Source organism: Mauremys mutica, chromosome 16 (genome assembly GCF_020497125.1).
Source record: "Mauremys mutica isolate MM-2020 ecotype Southern chromosome 16, ASM2049712v1, whole genome shotgun sequence".
Taxonomy (NCBI): Eukaryota; Metazoa; Chordata; order Testudines; family Geoemydidae; genus Mauremys; species Mauremys mutica.
The window spans coordinates 19,072,871-19,090,835 of NC_059087.1; the positions used below are offsets into that span (position 1 = coordinate 19,072,871).

The 17,965-nt window shown below is 37.7% G+C and overlaps 1 protein-coding gene across 6 annotated transcripts in view; it reads left to right on the forward strand.

Moving 5' to 3' along the window:
- Window positions 1–17,965, forward strand: part of DGCR2 (DiGeorge syndrome critical region gene 2) — an 85,619-nt gene that overhangs the window by 46,403 nt on the left and 21,251 nt on the right. For 4 of the 6 annotated variants that reach the window (XM_044989839.1, XM_044989835.1, XM_044989840.1 and 1 more), the window contains 5 exons: window positions 2,254–2,376; window positions 7,948–8,073; window positions 11,588–11,807; window positions 12,926–13,002; window positions 17,789–17,965. In XM_044989839.1, the coding sequence (XP_044845774.1) occupies window positions 2,254–2,376; window positions 7,948–8,073; window positions 11,588–11,807; window positions 12,926–13,002; window positions 17,789–17,965 (723 nt within the window). The remainder of the gene's footprint in view (window positions 1–2,253; window positions 2,377–7,947; window positions 8,074–11,587; window positions 11,808–12,925; window positions 13,003–17,788) is intronic. The other 2 variants (XM_044989836.1, XM_044989838.1) reach the window with 1 other exon arrangement.

The window sequence follows — 17,965 nt, forward strand, 5'->3', positions numbered from 1 at the left end:
GGATTTTTTTAAATGTGGCCATTGTGATTTTTAATCTAAAAAACCTTCTGGTTATCTATGCTTCACCTTTCCTCCCAGCTCCTCCTTTTTCGAGACCAGTTGGTACTTGCTATAGTTTTCCAGAATATAACTAAGTTTTCATTCTCACTTTCCTCAGTATTTGCATTATTTCTTATGGTGTTGGAAGTGGTTTGTGCATTGTTTTTGGATTGTTGGGTATGTTCACGCTAAATAAAATTCTGTAAATGGGTCAGAAGTGTCTTGCCTATTTGTACCATATGTTGTTGTCAGTTGTAGTCTAGCAGGTCTGTCTGAGTTCTTAGCTATTTTGTGACCTGAGTGTTCGTTCTGCGTAGGTGGTGTGTTAAGAAGAGGATATGCCTATTTTTATTTTCTAGCTCTAATGTGAACATTCCTGTGCTCTATAAGGTAAAGTCATGCTTATAAAGAAACCATTAAACTTTGGTATGCTGTAGGATTTATCCACAAGTATCTAAAGTAAGTCTGCCTTGATTTGTGTTTAGTTTGGAAGTATACATTTCAGTAAGAAAACAACATAAAACATAATATTAAACCTTATTTAATTTAAAAACAAACTTCATTAAGATGGAGCTCAGGTTGAGAATGCATGTTAATAATTGAAGGTTTAAAAAAATAAGGATTTTGTATCTTAAATTAAAGTCACATAAAAAGCCCTTGTAAATCTACACCTTTCAGAGTTAAGATAAGGCTTTTTATTTTGTTTGGTTTTGGGGTTTTTTTGTACCTAAAATTGTGAAAGTATGGAAATGCAGCTGTTCTCCAGCCTAGATAAACTGGGAGAATTCTAGTTCACTAATAGGAAAACAGAGATGTTAAGTTGTTTATAACATAGGAGATTCAGGGGCATATAGTCACCTTCTTTAAGAGATTTGAATTGCAGTGACAGATGGACTTCTGGTGATATGAAGGTGAGTCCACTGAGGTTAATGACATCGTGCAGTCAGATGAACAGCGCTAAACTCAGCTTTAGACTGAGTCATTTGTATTGATAGATCTCTTTGCAAAATATTTCAAGGAAAATTGAAAGAGCAGCAGAATTCTTATGCTGTGGTATTTGATAGAAGGGAATGATTAGAGGTTTGGAAGTTTTTATTTCTATAATAGTTATTTTTAAGGGCAGCAAAACCATGATGTGACATAGTGTAAATATGCTCATATAGTTAGTTTCATTTAAAGGCTGTAGTTCTGTAGAAATTTCACAAAGGGTATCTTAGTAAATTATGAAGACAATCGTGGATATGAAAGCTAGTTCACAATGTGTCCACGTGTTCAGAACTGCAAATTAGATAGGAAATTGTAAATGCGTTCATCCTGTTGTACATATGGCTTGATAATAGTAATTTGGAATGTGTAGTGTCTCAGTAGGTATAACTAGCTTTAAAAAAAATTACCATAATAAGCTCTTAATCACTGGTTCTGAAAACCAAATAAGTATTCTAAAAAGTGGTAATGCAAAAAAATGAGCAAACTTTAGGATAATGTGCATTCATAGATAGCTAGAAGAGCCCTCTTAATCTGTAATTGATATTGGAAACATTCTGATAGACTAGGATCTGTGGGCTTTAAATTTTTTTTTAACTCCTGTTTTTCAAAGCACCAACTATTTGGGAATACCCGTAAGGAGTGGAAATAAGGATGCACTATATGATCTCACTTGGGTGGGTGGGAATAATCTCACTTAATTTCAGATGATGCTTTTGTTCTGATGTTATCAGCATATTTTCATAAATCGATTGTATAGAAAGTTGGGGAATTGCTCTAATCAGTTTGCATGTCCTTCCTAGAATGAAGAAAAGTACTGATCTCTGAGAATACTGAAATTAAAAATATAGGGTTAGAACTTCAGTTGGTTTAAATTAGAGACTTAGGTTGATTTCATTGGGTCTACCTATGCCTGCATGGACCATCTGAGGATCTGGCCTGTAAATTTTACACGTGGCTTTAAAATGTTGACAACTTCAATATAAGGCTCTTGCTATAAAGCTGTCTGATAAAGTGTTTCCTCAAGTGGTAGTCTGGGCAAAGAAAATCCTATTAATCTTCCCCTTTAAAACAGGGAGACAGTATGAATTAGAGATCTTATTGAAGGGCCAAGTTGCTTAAATATTGTCTGTAGTGTGCATAGTGGTGGACAGTTAGTTTCCTGTGTAGCCTTATTCAGGATGGAATATATTTTTTTAGGGGGAAAAACCTTCCTTTTTGTTTCCATAGAGCTCCGCTGTACCCCAGGGCAGTTTGCATGTCGCAGTGGTACCATCCAATGCATCCCTTTGAACTGGCAGTGTGATGGATGGCCCACCTGTGAGGATGAGAGTGATGAAGTTGACTGTCCAGGTAAGTAGGACTAAAAAGAATTCTGTTATCTGAACTGTTACTTTGTGTGGCAGTGTTATGCTTCAGGTTTGGTTTTGGTTTTTATAAAATGACAGTTAGCAATTCCAGGTTCAAACAGACGTCACTATGGGAGGACACTAATACATTTGGTAGAGGATGTTCCTTATGATAAACCTTGACTCAGCTTTGCTTTTGAGCTTATACAGTGACATCACAAGCAATTTTTCATTGATTAGGTTACACCTCCGTTCTTGCAACCTATATGTAGGTATTCTAAATGTGAAATGAGTTGCTAGACTGTTTTAATTCTTCAGGGACAGGAAAAACTACCTTTACAGTGGAATCAAACTGATACCCTTATCTGCAGTTGAATTCTAAACTTGTCTCTTGCCCTTAAAAATGTACCACACAGAAATTGGATTGAGGCACACTGTTGGACAGTATAGGGGAGGTTGCCCTGTTGCTGCCTATGCTGTGCTGTTCAATTACATAAACAGAACACGTCAGTCCAGGAAGCAATCAAACTGTTATTTTTTGCCCTCAGACTTGCATAGGGTCATTTTTCAAGAGCTGATCACCCATCAGCTCCATTATTCTAAGTGGGAACAGCTGTGCATTGGTCCCTGAATATTTGGCCTCAGTTGTGACCAAACACTCTTGGAAATCTGGCCAGTACAATTTAAGATAATTTAAAAACAGGAGGAAATGCCCAAGGCTTTCTTTTGGGATAGCGAAGTAGAAATCTGGAAATGACAACTAGAATTAAATTGCAGCATGGGTTAGATTTTTAAGTCGGGGTCTTTAGAGAGACTCAAACTACACTGAAGTATTGCAGTTTTTGAGTTCATTCTCTGTTTGAAGTAATGAATCAGAACTGTTGAGCATCTAGTGAACTCCTTTGAGCTGCCCAGCTGCATTCTGAATTCTGGGCCTGAGTTATTTTTACAGTATTTCCAATACCTGCAATAGAGTAAGTATTTTATAGGAACCGTCTCTGCCAAACTTAGCTCATTTCTTACATCCTTTACGTGTCTGTATAGAGCACACTGTGTGGATTTCATGAGCCTGACCTCCATAAATCCAGAGCTTGTGTCTTAACTAGCCTCTATGCAGCTATCTTTCATATTGTGTTCAGGGTTTTACCTGAACAAAATTCATGCTATGCATATGGCTAAATGGGGAAATCAGTCTCATTAGGGTTAACATTTTGTCAAATGTAGCAGATTTGCTGTGTGAAGTAGTTCTTACTGGAAAGCATTTCAGCTTTCAATTGAAGGAAGGATTTATGAAAATGTGGGGTAGATATCTCCTGTTCACCATAAACTTAAGATGGTTACTCATGCTATCATAATTGCTCTTTAATATGGAAAGAAGCTTTACAGACATGGAAATGGGAGGACTGTTGGACTGCTGTAGCAGTCCAGAGGCTGGAAATTACTGTATAAATTGCATAACCAACAAAGGTTAATGAAAAGTGATTAGATTCTTGTTGTCTTGGTGTGAATGCACACTGTGATGACTTGTTACTATGGGATTATTTCCCTTTCCAAAGGTTAATGAAAGGCTATTATAAGCTATATCAGTGGTTCTCAAACTTTTGTCCTGGTGACCCCTTTCACATAGCCTCTAAGTGCAACTCTTCCCCCACCCCCTCTTATAAATTAAAAACATGTTTTTATATATTTAACATGGTTATAAATGCTGGAGGCGCAAAGCAGGGTTTAGAGTGGAGGCGGACAGCTCACGACCCCCCATTTAATAACCTTGCGACCCCCAGTTTAAGAACCCCTGAGCTATATCATATTGCCTGCCTATTTCTTTTAGGGCCTGGTTTTATTCATGTTAGCAACAAAACTCCCATTCACCCCAAGAGGAGTTGAATCGTGCCTGAAAGGGGACTTTCCCAATAAATTCAGTATGTTCTGAGTTTAGCTATTGTCCCATAAGCAACAATTTCCTTTTGCTAGCAGCAGTTCCAATCTTTTTTTTTATTCAAAACCCATTTTGTCAATAAATGGTTAATACCCATTAACCAGTCAAGATAAGTATACGGGATGCATATTTTTGTTAGTGAGCTGTAATATTTGTCTTTCAAAAGCCAATGTTAAATTGAATAGCCTTTTTGTCTCATAACAGCCCATTTTCCCTCTATCTTCCTTCCCTAAAATACAGATTTATTTTTAAGATGGAATTGAAAAGAATTCTAACTTTAGTTTTAAGCTCTGGTATGTAGAAATACTTACTTTTCTTCCATACTCTTCCATAAATATTAGTGGAATCTTTGCATCTCTGTTTGTCCTTGATCCATGGCTCTAGTAGGATAAAGCCCTTTGACTGCTGATTCTATCTGCATACTAGAAATTATTGGGTGGATTTACGCAGCACGTGCTTGCAACTCCTTTCTGCTTTAGTCTTGGAGTCACATGAAATAATTATTTTCTGATCCTTATCAGGAGTAATAGATTTGAAAATAATTCATGCTGAAACAGTATTTGCTATAAAATGTCTAGTAAATAAGGTCATATCTATTAAGGCCTTTACCACTTTAGTGAGTTTCAAGTAGTAATTTCTTAATTGTTAATACTAGTTTCTACTTCTAGCTACTTGCAGTTTAAACTTTGATGTAAATGGTAAGAATCTAAGAATGCCAATGTATATTCAGAGGTAGCAGTAGTTGTGCTTTTCCACCTTCACCCTCTGTAATAGTACCAATAGGAGCTGAGAACTTTATTTTTCTTACTCTTTTTGGATTCCCCAATTTCTTTTTTGCCACTAAAAGAGCTCAACTGTGTGGATCAACTTTTTGTTCAGTAATGAGAATAGTGGGAGTGGGCAGATCAACAACCAGAATTCTGCAGAACGTCTTCAGTTCATTCTGCTTATACTTTATGTAATGTAATAAACAAAATAAAATCTGTTCATGGACAGGGAATGGATGTCCTAAATTTTCCAAATCTTCTCAATAGCAGTTGCTTCAAGCAACTGTAGTTGACAATCATCTCCATCTCTTTCTGTTTTCTATAGCACCTATCACTGGAGTAAGCAGTGCAGCGTTAGCAGTTCGTGTGCTTCTGACTGTTAACATTTAAACTCCTGTGATCAGACACTGTATCACAGCCCTTTTGTATAACTTCATCTTCACCCTGAACTAATTACCCTATAATAAGACTTTTTCCAAGGGCCCTTGCTCAGGAGACCTCAATGTTTCAAGATGCTCTCCAACAGAACTTTATGGTTCCTTTCCTGTGTCTGCAATCCAACTGGTAACAAGGTGTCTGTGCTGAACCCAGTAATCTAGGAGCAACATCTTTAAGAGGAAACTGTGTTGGTCTCATCCAACATCCACTCAATTTCTTTTCGTAACATGACCTTTTGTGAGTCTATAGGAAGAACCTATGTGGTCCTGCACTCCTTCCCACCCACCCCTCTTCATAGAAAAACTCCTAGATACAGTCAGCCAAAGATATGGCCAGCATTAAATCTTTATAAACGTAATCATTTAGCAGTAGTCTGATTGCTGTGAACTCAAGTCTTTTGAAATTTATTCTTCTGACTTGGTTCTCATGAAAGCTTAAAATACACATGCACTGTATGTGACCTGAATTAGTAGTCCCATGATGTTAAGTAATGTTAGCCAATAGGAATTTATTTGCATAATGTCTGGGCTAAACTTATTGAATGTCTTTTGCACAACGAAAGTAGAAAACAGGTAAAAAAACCCACTTACAACTGGAAGTATTTAAAAAAAAAAATGGTGGTTTAATTTTAGGCCCAAAAGGCAGTTAATCTTGAGATGATCTAGTTCCCCTCCCACCTCCACTATAAATGAGAATTGGAAACTTTATTATCCAGTAGGTTGTTCTGTGCAGTTAAAACTGTCTTGTTGGACAAAACAGCTGGAGAGTGTGAGCGTTTGTATGCTTTAAAAACAACAATAACTAGAAAAACCCCAATAGTTACTGCATTTCGCCGCAGATGAGCACATTAGCAGCTCATGTATGGAAACCAGCAACCTTTTATGGAAATCGCATACAGAAATCTACATTAAAAGAATGTTTAGGTCACAAAGTCTAGCACTCAAATTAGGAAATGCCAGAATGTAGGTTGCCTTTTGTGTATGCATTGAGATGGTTAGTTACATGATTACTATTTTTTTCCGCAGGAAGTCGGTCTCATTCAGCACATCGGAGGGAGGGTGTTTGCTGAATGAGCAGCTATTAAATAGCTTCTTCCTCCATTGTGCGGTCCGAGAACTCCTTTATTGCACACTGTTCAAATCCTGCTCTGAACATAATTAGTAATTTCCTTCAGGACTGTTCTGTAGCACTTATCACTATAATATTGGAGTTACCTATCAGCAGTTTAGCTGTACTTGCTTATTACACCATTTTATCTTGTGATATAGGGTCACTCCTGGTTAGTTGCTCGTGCAGAGACTTTTAGGCCTTTGGCCTCAGTTAATTCGCGAAGGCTATTGTCTTACAGACTTGAGGCCTGTAGGCTTTTGCGCTACTGCCTTAATTCATACCTATAGGCCAGGGGTCGGCAACCTTTCAGAAGTGGTGTGCCGAATCTTAATTTATCCACTCTAATTTAAGGTTTCATGTGCCAATAATACATTTTAACGTTTTTAGAAGGTCTCTTTCTGTAAGTCTATAATATATAACTAAACTGTTGTATGTAAAGTAAATAAGGTTTTTAAAATGTTTAAGAAGCTTCATTTAAAATTAAATTAAAATGCAGAGCTCCCCTGGACCAGTGGCCAGGACCCAGGCAGTGTGAATGCCACTGAAAATCAGCTTGCGTGCTGCCTTTGGCACGCGTGCCATAGGTTGCCTACCCCTGCTACAGGCTATTGTCCAGTGTTTCTCAAACTGGGGTCACCGCTTGTGTAGGGAAAGCTTCTGGTGGGCCAGGCCGGTTTGTTTACCTGCCCTGACGGCAGGTCCAGCTGATCACGGCTTCCACTGGCCGCGGTTCGCCGCTGCAGGCCAATGGGAGCTGCTGAAAGTGGCGGCCAGTAAGTCCCTTGATAAGTGGAAAAGTGTTAGCCTGCTGTCTGGAGATTTCCTTGACAACCATCTTAATTTTGTCAAATACACTTTTCAAAAGCTTTTTCAAAACTATGGAACAGAGAAAGCTCTGGAATTAGAATAACCACACTCATGTAACTGACAAACTGAGCAGCAGGAGCGTGGACTGTTCTATGCAAAGAAGAATAGATAAAATCTGGGAATGACCCATCTGCTGGAACAGCTAAAACTGCTGCATGTCAAGCTCTGTGCTGCATTTATTGAAACCCTGTCACAAATATTTAGCTTTATCAGCAAGACTCATGTAACAGTTTGGCTCTTTTCCATGGTAGGTGTTTCACATTGGCATCGTCTATATAGTTTGTGTGTGTGTCTTCTTACAGGCAACTACAGTACAAATGAAATATACAGTTACTATTGTCATTTTATATTTTTTATTTTGTCTGTCTTGAATTCAAACCTGGAGAGACATTCATGAAAGAGTTTACCTTTGGCTAAATGAAAAACTGCCTTGCATGTGTGTTTCTTTTCTCTTTAGGCTTGACAGGGGACCAACGATCTTATCATGGGAAAGAAAACGTGGACTCCAGGCACAATCGAGGAAGAGGCGGAGACACAACCCGCTTTCACACTGTCAATGTGGCACAGCCTGTCCGGTTTAGCAGTAAGTTGCAGACTGAGGAACCTGGTTCAAATTCCTAGAAGTCAGTTCACAAAATTAGGCCATTTCCTCTCAAGGCAAAGACTTAATACTTCAGGATGCAGGATTTTTTTAAAATATTAAGAGTGGTTTCAGAGCTAGTAGACAGTAAAATGTCGAAGGACTCTTAACTTTTTTTAAAGTTGTCATTAAATTGCATGCTTTTCTTGAACTAAAGTGCCCTGAAGAGCATACATGCCAGAGAGCTAAATATTTGTATACTAACCTTTTGATAAGGTTATTTGTAACACCGGTATATATAACATGATAATTAGAATTGCTTTAAGAAACAATTCATAATGACATGGTAGATTGAGACTGGAACCCTAAAATACATCTTTTGTACTTGTGTTTTATTGTTGCTAATATATTAATATAGAATAGTACTTCATAATAGTGGTTTTGTGAAAAAAGTTGCAGTTTTCTGTTATAAATTATGGGCTTTAATTTTTCTGGGCTGCTTTGTCTTCAGTTGGAAGTATGGGTCTTCAGTGGGTGTGAAAATCTGGTCTTTTTTTCGTCTTGAGACACTAGTTTCAGCACAGAAGCATTCTTTTTACACCAGTGCCCCAGTGTTACAAATACTTATGCACGTGCTTTAAGTAAAGCACACGAGTAGTTCAATTGCCTCATTAAGGGTAAGGTCAGGTGCTCACATTTATAAGTGGGGACTAAAACCGTACTTATTTGAGTATTGCTCTAGAAAAATGGTGGGATAAAAATTAGACGTAAGTCATTCACGTTTGAAATTGTCAACAGTGAGTTCCTAGCAAAGTAATTTAATTTTTACGAAAACTCTGAACTATAGTAGTAGTTTGTCTGATAGTATGAGTGTTAGCCTTTAAGAAAAAATGTTCTTGAGAAATAAAGCACTTTGGAAATTTTCCACCTCTCATACCTCTAAAGGAGAAAAAAACAATTTGTTAATGATCACCTTAACCTGTCTTTGCTTAGCTGTCGTGACTATATGCCAACCTTGGCAGAGGTGCTCTTTACTTAACCTTGATGATGATGATAACTAGGCTGAGGTACTTGCCAGTCAGAAAACGACCCAGTCTTATACAGTATTCCCATTTACCAAAACTTTTTGCATGGCTGTTTTAGCCTAGGTCTTTAATCCCTAGCGTTCTTATTGTGACCGAGACTAAACTAAAAGCAGATACATAGGATTGGAAAATTCAAATAAGTAAGTCTTAAGAATTTCTTTTATTGAAAGCAAGATGCAGAAAAATGTTGCTTCACCGTTTAATATTCTATTTAAAATAAAATCCCTTTTGACTAGAGTAGAGAACTCTCCTACCCTGTGCTGAAATGACTAGTGTTAAACTTCTTAAATGCTGCTTTTTGGGGGGGTTAATGCAATTTCTTGATAGTAGGTAAGTAGAGTTGAAGATCTAGATTCCAGCAGGAGAACTAGTCCGTAACGTGTGTGGTGGTGACTTTACACAGAATGCATGTTCTTTTGAATGAAGAATTTCATTGTTAAGTGGGTAAGGGGACAGGTGTTGAAAGCAGTAGTGAAATTTTTCAACCATTCTTTCATTGTTCTGATCGGTCTTTATTTTTTATAGTATTGTTATAAACAGAAGCTGTGTCACAGAGGCAGACAGCTAACACAAGCCAAAACTAAAATAAACATTTCACTAAAATTAAAGAAAATCAAACAGGTTTTTAAAATATATTTTATAAAATTTGTTATGGACTTAACTAGTTTGGGTACATTGTTGATTTTTGAAATTACTTAATTCTTTTATAACAAATTGGTATGGAAGTAGTTCTGGTGGCTATAACTTAATACGCCATGTAATCCAGTGTGTTGGCAGACCATTCTATCTGTTCTTACACCACACAGACCACTGTGGTAGCACTTTGTCTCTGAAATGTAACAGCAAATAATCGTCAAGGAAACCTCTATTTTATAGATAGGCTTGAGGGCTGTAGTTCAAGAAGTAAGTGGTAACTGTGTTAACCCACTGGATAAAACTTTTTTCCTCTCTTCCTTGAAAGCAAGCTGTTGATCATGCACTTCTTAAAAATAAATCAGGCAGAAGAGGGGTACTGAGATTTGAACATTTAAACATGATTTATCAGGTCATGGATTCAGTTACGCTATACTAACTATGTGTCTGTTTGTTTCAATGAACTCCGCATAAATGTGACTCCTCAAATCCTGGTTACTTCATTTTCGTACTTGGGTCAATAATACGGTATTGCATGCAACTTGTATTTATTTTTTCATTCAAAGCATTTGAACGATTACAGATTAGTCAGATTTTTATTCGTTTAAGACATTAAGTAATTCTAAAGACATGGGTTAGAAGATCACAAAAGGATTTTAGAGCTGTAAAAACCTTGATAATTCTCTAGCATGTGAAAAATGAATATTCCACTTTGTTGAATTTTAACAAATTTAGAAAACTTGGGTATGGTAAATAGTTGTATTATTTCACTACTTTGATAGAGAGCACTGTAATTCCAAAGAGTTTTTTGGGGTCCTTTTGGTTGTTATGAACAGAGATAAGATAAATGCTACAGCAAGAGTTAAATAACTGGTGAGGTTACTGTGCCGTGGCAAGTATTGCAGAATTAATGTTGCCTTGCTTCCAGTCCATACCAAATGCAACAGCTAAAATAATCTTTCTTCCTGTTAACTCTGATTGTGCTCTCTCTCTAAGTCCCGCCACTGGATGCTCATCCACTCCAGTAGTGCCAGCCGTGAATGTCCATTTCTTCCACAAACATTTCCATGCTTTCTTCTGCACTTCACCTTACTTATAAATTGCCCTCCCTGAAATAATCCATAAGACCTTCTTCACATCCTTGTTAAAGACCCACTTCTGCTGTGAAGTCTACAAGAAATGTAACTGTTACTAGTGGCTGTGTTTAGTGACAATAGAGGAACATGGATACTATTTGCTTAACATTTTTATAATAAAAGAAGGAAAAACTTTTGGAAGAATCAAGTTGTGCATGTTGCTGACTTGTGTAACTGCATGATCATATCATTGTTTTCCTCCTGCTCCCCACTTTTTTCTTCCTACTATTTATTACACTTCTTGCTGCTTGTTTCAAATTAGACTAAGATCTTCAGGGCAGTGATGGGGAGTGTGATCAGGTCTTTTTTTATGTTTGGTGTCTTGCATGGTAGAGCCTCTAACCTGATCAGGGCCTTTGAGGGCTACCACAGTTCAAGTGAAAAGTGGTGAAAAGTAAATCATGTTTAAATGAAATCCCAGAAAGACAAGTTTTGTCAAGAAACTTTTTCATCAGGAAACGTCACCATACTCTTCAATGCATGTCATCTCATAGTTGTGGGGTGGATTTTAGAGTGAGTGAGTGTGTGTGTGTGTGTGTATATATATATATATAGTGTTCTGTAAATATTTATAATATATACTGGTTTATTTAACTATTAGGTATATGTTGTCTCAAGTTAAGATCCTAATTTTGGGGGATGGTTTTCCCTTCTATTCTCCATGTTTCCTAGGAAAGTGCCCAACAGGATGGCATCACTATGAGGGCACAGCCAGTTGTTACAGGGTGTATTTAAATGGGGAGAACTACTGGGATGCTGTGCAGACATGTCAGAGGGTGAATGGATCGCTGGCCACTTTTACCACAGATCAGGAGCTCAGGTTCATCCTGGCACAGGAGTGGGATCTCGAAGAGAGAGCCTTTGGAAGGAAGGACCAACGTAGGTGAGTGAGAAGGAAAAATAATCATTTCATATTGGATTAAAGTGATTTTTACATGAATTAACAAATAACTGCTAATGTTGTGCAAACTGAATAGTTCACTTTGCTTAGAATTTAATAAAAATTGTTTTAAATTAAGTAACTCAGTAGCTTAGCAGTCAGAATGCTAACAGCCAATTGTCATCAGTTTTCTATTTTAACCAGCATTAATGAATAAAATGCAAACTTCATATGATTGCTTGCAGTCAAATTAAATAACTTTTTTCAGTCTGAATGTCTTTGCATCGCTGAACAGAAAACAACTGTAGCAAGAATGAATTATTTTAGTGCGGTGTGCATTATGCTGAGGTTTTCAGTGGAGTACTGGGAGAGTTCTAGTTTTCTCTGAACATTTAAACTGAACGTTCAAGCTTATTGGCAATAAAAGACCAGTAACACTGACAACGTTGCTAGTGTGAGATAGGAATGAAAGGGCCATTCTGAGAAAAGTCTCTGAACATCTTCTCTAGTTTAGTTTGAGGCGAGGATGTTCTCAGCTGTTCTGTTTGAGAGAGGACTACTCCCCCCCCAAATATAATTACTTAAATAGAATTACCATTATTTTTATCCATGGTCTTTCATCAGTTCTTTGCTGTGTTGTCCTGTCACCAGTACTATTACTCTTTTGTTACTGTTGCTACTTCTGGTTCTACTTCAGCATCAGACAGGAAATGCATTTGACAGACATTAACATGCGCTGCAGTAAGTTGTATTTGCGGTACTTCCGTGTAATTGTGGCTTCAAGATGTTTCAGTGCTATCACAGTAACAAAATTATGAACTTGATCTTTGGGTATAGTTTTAAAAATCACAACATGTCATATCAATAAAATAAATACTGATATCTATGTAATATTATCAATCCCTTTTTAAAAAGAAGATACTGTTGGTGAATATATTCCCAAAATATGGACTTGGAATATAGCAGTGTAAAGCATTAAAATATTTTTAGGTCAATTTAAAAGTGGAAAACGAGGAAATTTAGTAGTAAAGTTCTGTATTACTTGTTATTTTTATGGGAGTATTTTTTTCTCCTCTTGCTTTTGGGAATCATTTAAAAATGCCTATTTTTTAACTATCTAGGTTCTGGGTTGGATATCAGTATGTCATAACCAACCGAAATCGTTCTCTAGAAGGTCACTGGGAGGTGGCTTATAAAGGTAAGTTTCTGAAACTAGATGCTAACTTCCATGCAGCTTGCTTAAAAATAAAGCTAGTTAAACATAAGCTCAAAACCAGGGCTGCCGAGAGCGGGTTCAGGCCCTGGTGAAAATTTTTTTTTGGGCCCCCCAGCAAGGGCAGACCGGCTTAACAAGGCCGAGGATGCTGGGCCCCGGGCCCCTTTCTGTACCGCCGGGACCTGGTAATTTGTACCAGCTTTTCTCCCTCCCCCCCCCCCCCCCCCAGCTGCCCTGCTCAAAACAGCTATCCTCAAGCATGAATGTAATCTATAAAGATGGTTTCTTTCAAGGGGAGAGAAGTTGCTGTAATTCGAAGTGAGAACAGCTTCACAACATAAATTAGAATGCCTATGGTAACTATCCTTTAGTTTAGGCTTTAGAAATTTCCTGGTACTAAATGATTGCAAAATATAATAGAATGGAAGATTTCTATCCTGTGTGGGGGTTTCCTTTGAGAAAGATGAGAACTAAATTTGGCTGAATTTTGTAGTTCCATATACTGGGGGTTAATCTTATTTACAGACTCTCCATAAAAAACATTGTAGTCTGTGGGAAACCACTTTGTAGAATAAGTAGGTTTAGCTGTGGTGAGGTAAGCTTGTGGTTTCAGTGTAAAAACAATAAAGAACACTGAAATGCATGGGTATTGCTTTCTTTCATTTTGTAATCTGACCACATTTTTGGAAGAGCCACTCAATTCTCCAGACACCTGTGAAAGTACTTCTACCTCTTTTAGTGCTCAGATGTTAATCAGAAGCTGTTTGCAGCAGGCTCAGTGGTAACAAAAAGAAGTAAACAACTGAATAGTTTTATTAGCCCAGGAAATTCCAAGATTAAGCTTTGAGCAATCTCAGTTTTAAATCTGCAGTGTCACCAAAGTGAATGTTACATAAAAGTAATCTACAGTTTAATTTCCCACATCTCCATAAAAATTAACAGGTATCATAAATAGGTAGGTATAGAAGGTGTCTGTACCAGAATGAGTGACAAAATTGTTTCACGGTGTTTTGAAGTGGGTCTAGTTTGTATGGGCCAGAATTTTCCATATGGCAGATATCATTTGGTTCCTCTGATACAGAGTTCATTGAAATAACTCTTAAAAACTCAGCGACACTATCACCTGTTTCTTGTTCTAGTTTAATTTTCAAATTGTTTGAAATGGAGATTGAAATATTATTTGCATTTATACCTTCTCCAGAACAAAGATAAAGCACATTGACTCATGGGTACAAGAAAGCTTGCACCTACGTTACACTATTTATACCCAGACAGAAAGCTTCAGTCTGCAAGGCTGTCAGTTTACAGCTCTAATAGCTGTAAACCTCCTTAAAACTTTTAAAAAATGTAAAAGAAAACTATTCTGAAATGCTGATGTACAGTGTTGTCTAGATTATAGTTTGTCTCCCTTAGTTTATCCAACTGAACCAATGCTCTGCCAGTGCAGGACTGCCAAGCTGATTGACTTTCAAAAGCAGCTGTACTCTGAAAAGTGAATGTAGGCCTTTTGGTTCTGTTTTTTTAAACCACCCTGGATGTTTGCTGCTGTAATGTTCAGATCAAATATGTCCAGTACAGCAAAGCATTTCAGCATGAGTCGTTCCATTAAAGTCAATGAGTCTGCTTGTTTGTGTAGAGTTAAGCATGTGCTTAAATGCTCTGCTGGACTGGTGCCTTGACATGTGGAAAAACAAGCTTTCTGATAGGCAGTGCTGCAAAGTCACCTTAAAATCTAAAAGTCAATCTGCCTTATTTCCTTCTCAGGCATCACTTTTGGCAATAGAGGATGTGCAGGTAAATTCTGCACTCATACCCGTGTAACTCCATTGTGTGCGAACCGATTGTACATAAACATAACTTAGAGCAGAATTTGACCAATCAGAACTTGGTTAACAGTTCAGTTGATGTGAAAGAATTAGTAGCAATGGCGTAGCCACCGATGCATCCACAGTATACAGAACATCCCCTCAGTTGTCCCTGCCCCTGCCAGCATGACCTTGCACAGTGCACGCAAGGTCATGCTGCACTGAGGATGCCGTTTTACCAAATGTGCCACCTGACCTCCTCCTGGTGTGACCTCATACACATCATGCATTTGACGTCACACCTTTGAAGGTGAGGTGGCGTGTTCTGCAAAATGGCATCCTCTGTGCATGATACCAGACAAAACCACATCCAGTTTTCTGATAGAACTGGGCAGGAGACAACCCATACAAATTCAAGACAGTCCAGCTTAAAACCAGGCGATTGGCCTGCCTCAGTAACATACAGCTCAACTGTTCCACAGTAACATTGGCTTTACAAGTGCCATCAGGAATCGAAGTACTTAAACCTATTTTTGCCACGAAAGTGAGCAGATCTGACTCTGAATATTCATGGAGCACTTCTCTGTTAAGCCAGGAAGTGCCACTTTCACAGTTGTTTTAGAAGAATAGAGCATCACTTCAGTATTTCTTGAGGGGGAAAAATTGCAAACTCTTTATATTAAATTCATGGATCTTGATGGACAAAAAGTATCATAAATTATCAGTTAACCTATGAAACCTAGGGAAAATACAGATCTCTATTTCTCATGAAGGGAAATGTCATTGCTCTTTACTGGGAAGCTGACTGCACTACCATCTGCTGGTGAAACTATTTAGAGCAGTTATAACTTTATTTTTTTCTTAATGTATACCATTTAATAGTTAATGTTACAATTCTGACTGCTCATTTGTCAGATGGTGGCATCAATTCATGTTTTCTTGATGTCTTTGCCACTTGCTTTAAGAAAGTTTATTAAAAGTAGACTATGGGAGAAAGGTACTTTTGAAACTAAATCCCATTTTAAAAAGTCATCATTTAGCTACTTTTGAAAATATTGCTCCATGATAATTCTGTATAGTTTTGGTGGATGGACTCTCTTCTTAGGAGATAGCAATAGACATCCTAGTTTCATAAAAGAAATCTCTCCCATTAGGTCAAACACTACTTCAGCAGGCTGTCAGAAGATCATTTTGTCATTTAACCATATGATGTGTGGGAGTCTGGGCATTAAGACCAACATTCTCAAGCCTGGTTACCTAATGTTGGCCTCCTAAATCCATATGCACTGGTCTAATTTTTTTTCACAGCTGCTGACCCTGGAAGTCAATGGAAGGGCCCAAGTGCCCAATAACTTTGAATATCAGGCCACTTACGCTTGGATGTCTAAATATTAATTTAGACACCTTAACTTTAGGCACTTAAGTTTGAAATTTTTGACCCTATTAATATTGGTATTCAGACACTGAGCAAGATTGTTTTGAACAACATTTGTCTTAATTAGCATGCAGTGTCAGTAGCCCAAATTATGACGGGTACTAACACAGAATTTGTTTACCCAATTGTAGTTACTGTGTAACTTACTTTTTTTTACCAGTTTATTTTTTTTTCCTTGCCGTCATGTTGTTTGCTGCCATTTGTTTGTTGATTTTTTTACCTGTGTGTTGGTTAAACAGTTTAGGAAGGTTATGCTGAACAAAAAGTAGGGCTGAGTGGACTTGTAGGCACTGAAGTTTTACATTGTTTTTGAGTGCAGTTATGTAACAAAAAAATCTACCTTTTAAAGTTGCACGTTCATGACAGAGATTGCACTATAGTACTTGTATGATGTGAATTGAAAAATGCTATTTCTGTCATTTTTACAGTGCAAGTAATTGTAATAAAAAATAATATACACTTTGATTTCAATTACAACACAGAATACAATATATATGAAAATGTAGAAAAATATCCCAAATATTTAATAAATTTTAGTCGGTATTCCATTGTTTAACAGTGCAATTAAAACTGTGATTAATTGCATTTAATTATTTTGAGTTAATCGCATGAGTTAACTGCAATTAATCGACAGCCCTAATTAGTATATTTAAACTGTTTTCACTCACAGCAATTTTTTCATAGTTTTTTAAAGGAATTATAATAGATGGGTAAGTATAATCCCCATTTTACAGGTAGGGTAGCTGTGGCACAAAGACCTTGAATTATGTGCATGATGTCTCTTGCAGTCAGTGGCATTGAGAAATAGAGTCCAGGAATGTTGACTCCATGCGTTGTGCTCAATCCACTAATCCACAGCTGCCCCATATGCCTGAAGACATACACAAATGTGGGAAAATTAGATTACCTTGTGTAACCCTATGTTTTTCATGCTAAGGTTTTGATCCTCAGGCCTGGCTGTTGGAACCCATCACAGTTGCTGCGGGTGGGAGAAATAAAGATGCTGGTTAATGACTCCAGAGGGCCATTACAGCACTGAGAGATCAACCCAGACATGGTCAAGAAACCACAATGGTGCCATTTCCCTAGCTACACTCTGGGCAGCTTAAGAGCTGTCAGATCTCTCACTGGGGATTCCTCCATGAGGATGGAATCCTCAGATAACCAAACCAGCACTGCAGGGTGGGCTGGAGCAAAGCAGCTGCAGTGGGATCAGGATTTGTCCATATTCAGAACAAGATTACATAGGTGTATATAAAATGACATTTTGGCACCTTAAACAATGTGGTTTATAGTGTAGCTACAGCCGCCTTTCCTCTTAACAAACCCCTTTTATCTAGGGAGACAGCAGTTTGTCTTCCTGTTCCTCCCAACTCCCTTCCACCTCAAGGAGCATTGCTAAAATTAAAGCATAGTAGCCTTGTACTAGAAGTTGGCTGTGCATGGAGTAAATGATACTCTAGCGAGCTTTTCTAAAGCTCTCATAAACCTGCAGGCTGCTCACACCAATAATAAATTCTCACCCTAGGTTCCTCAGAAGTATTCTTGCCCCCGGATCCTATCTTTGGTACGGCTATGTCTGAAAATGAAAACGTTCTTTGTGCCCAACTTCAGTGTTTCCATTTACCCACCCTTCGGCACCATGGTTTACACAGCTGGTACGCCGAAAACTGCTATGAGAAATCTTCGTTCCTCTGCAAAAGGA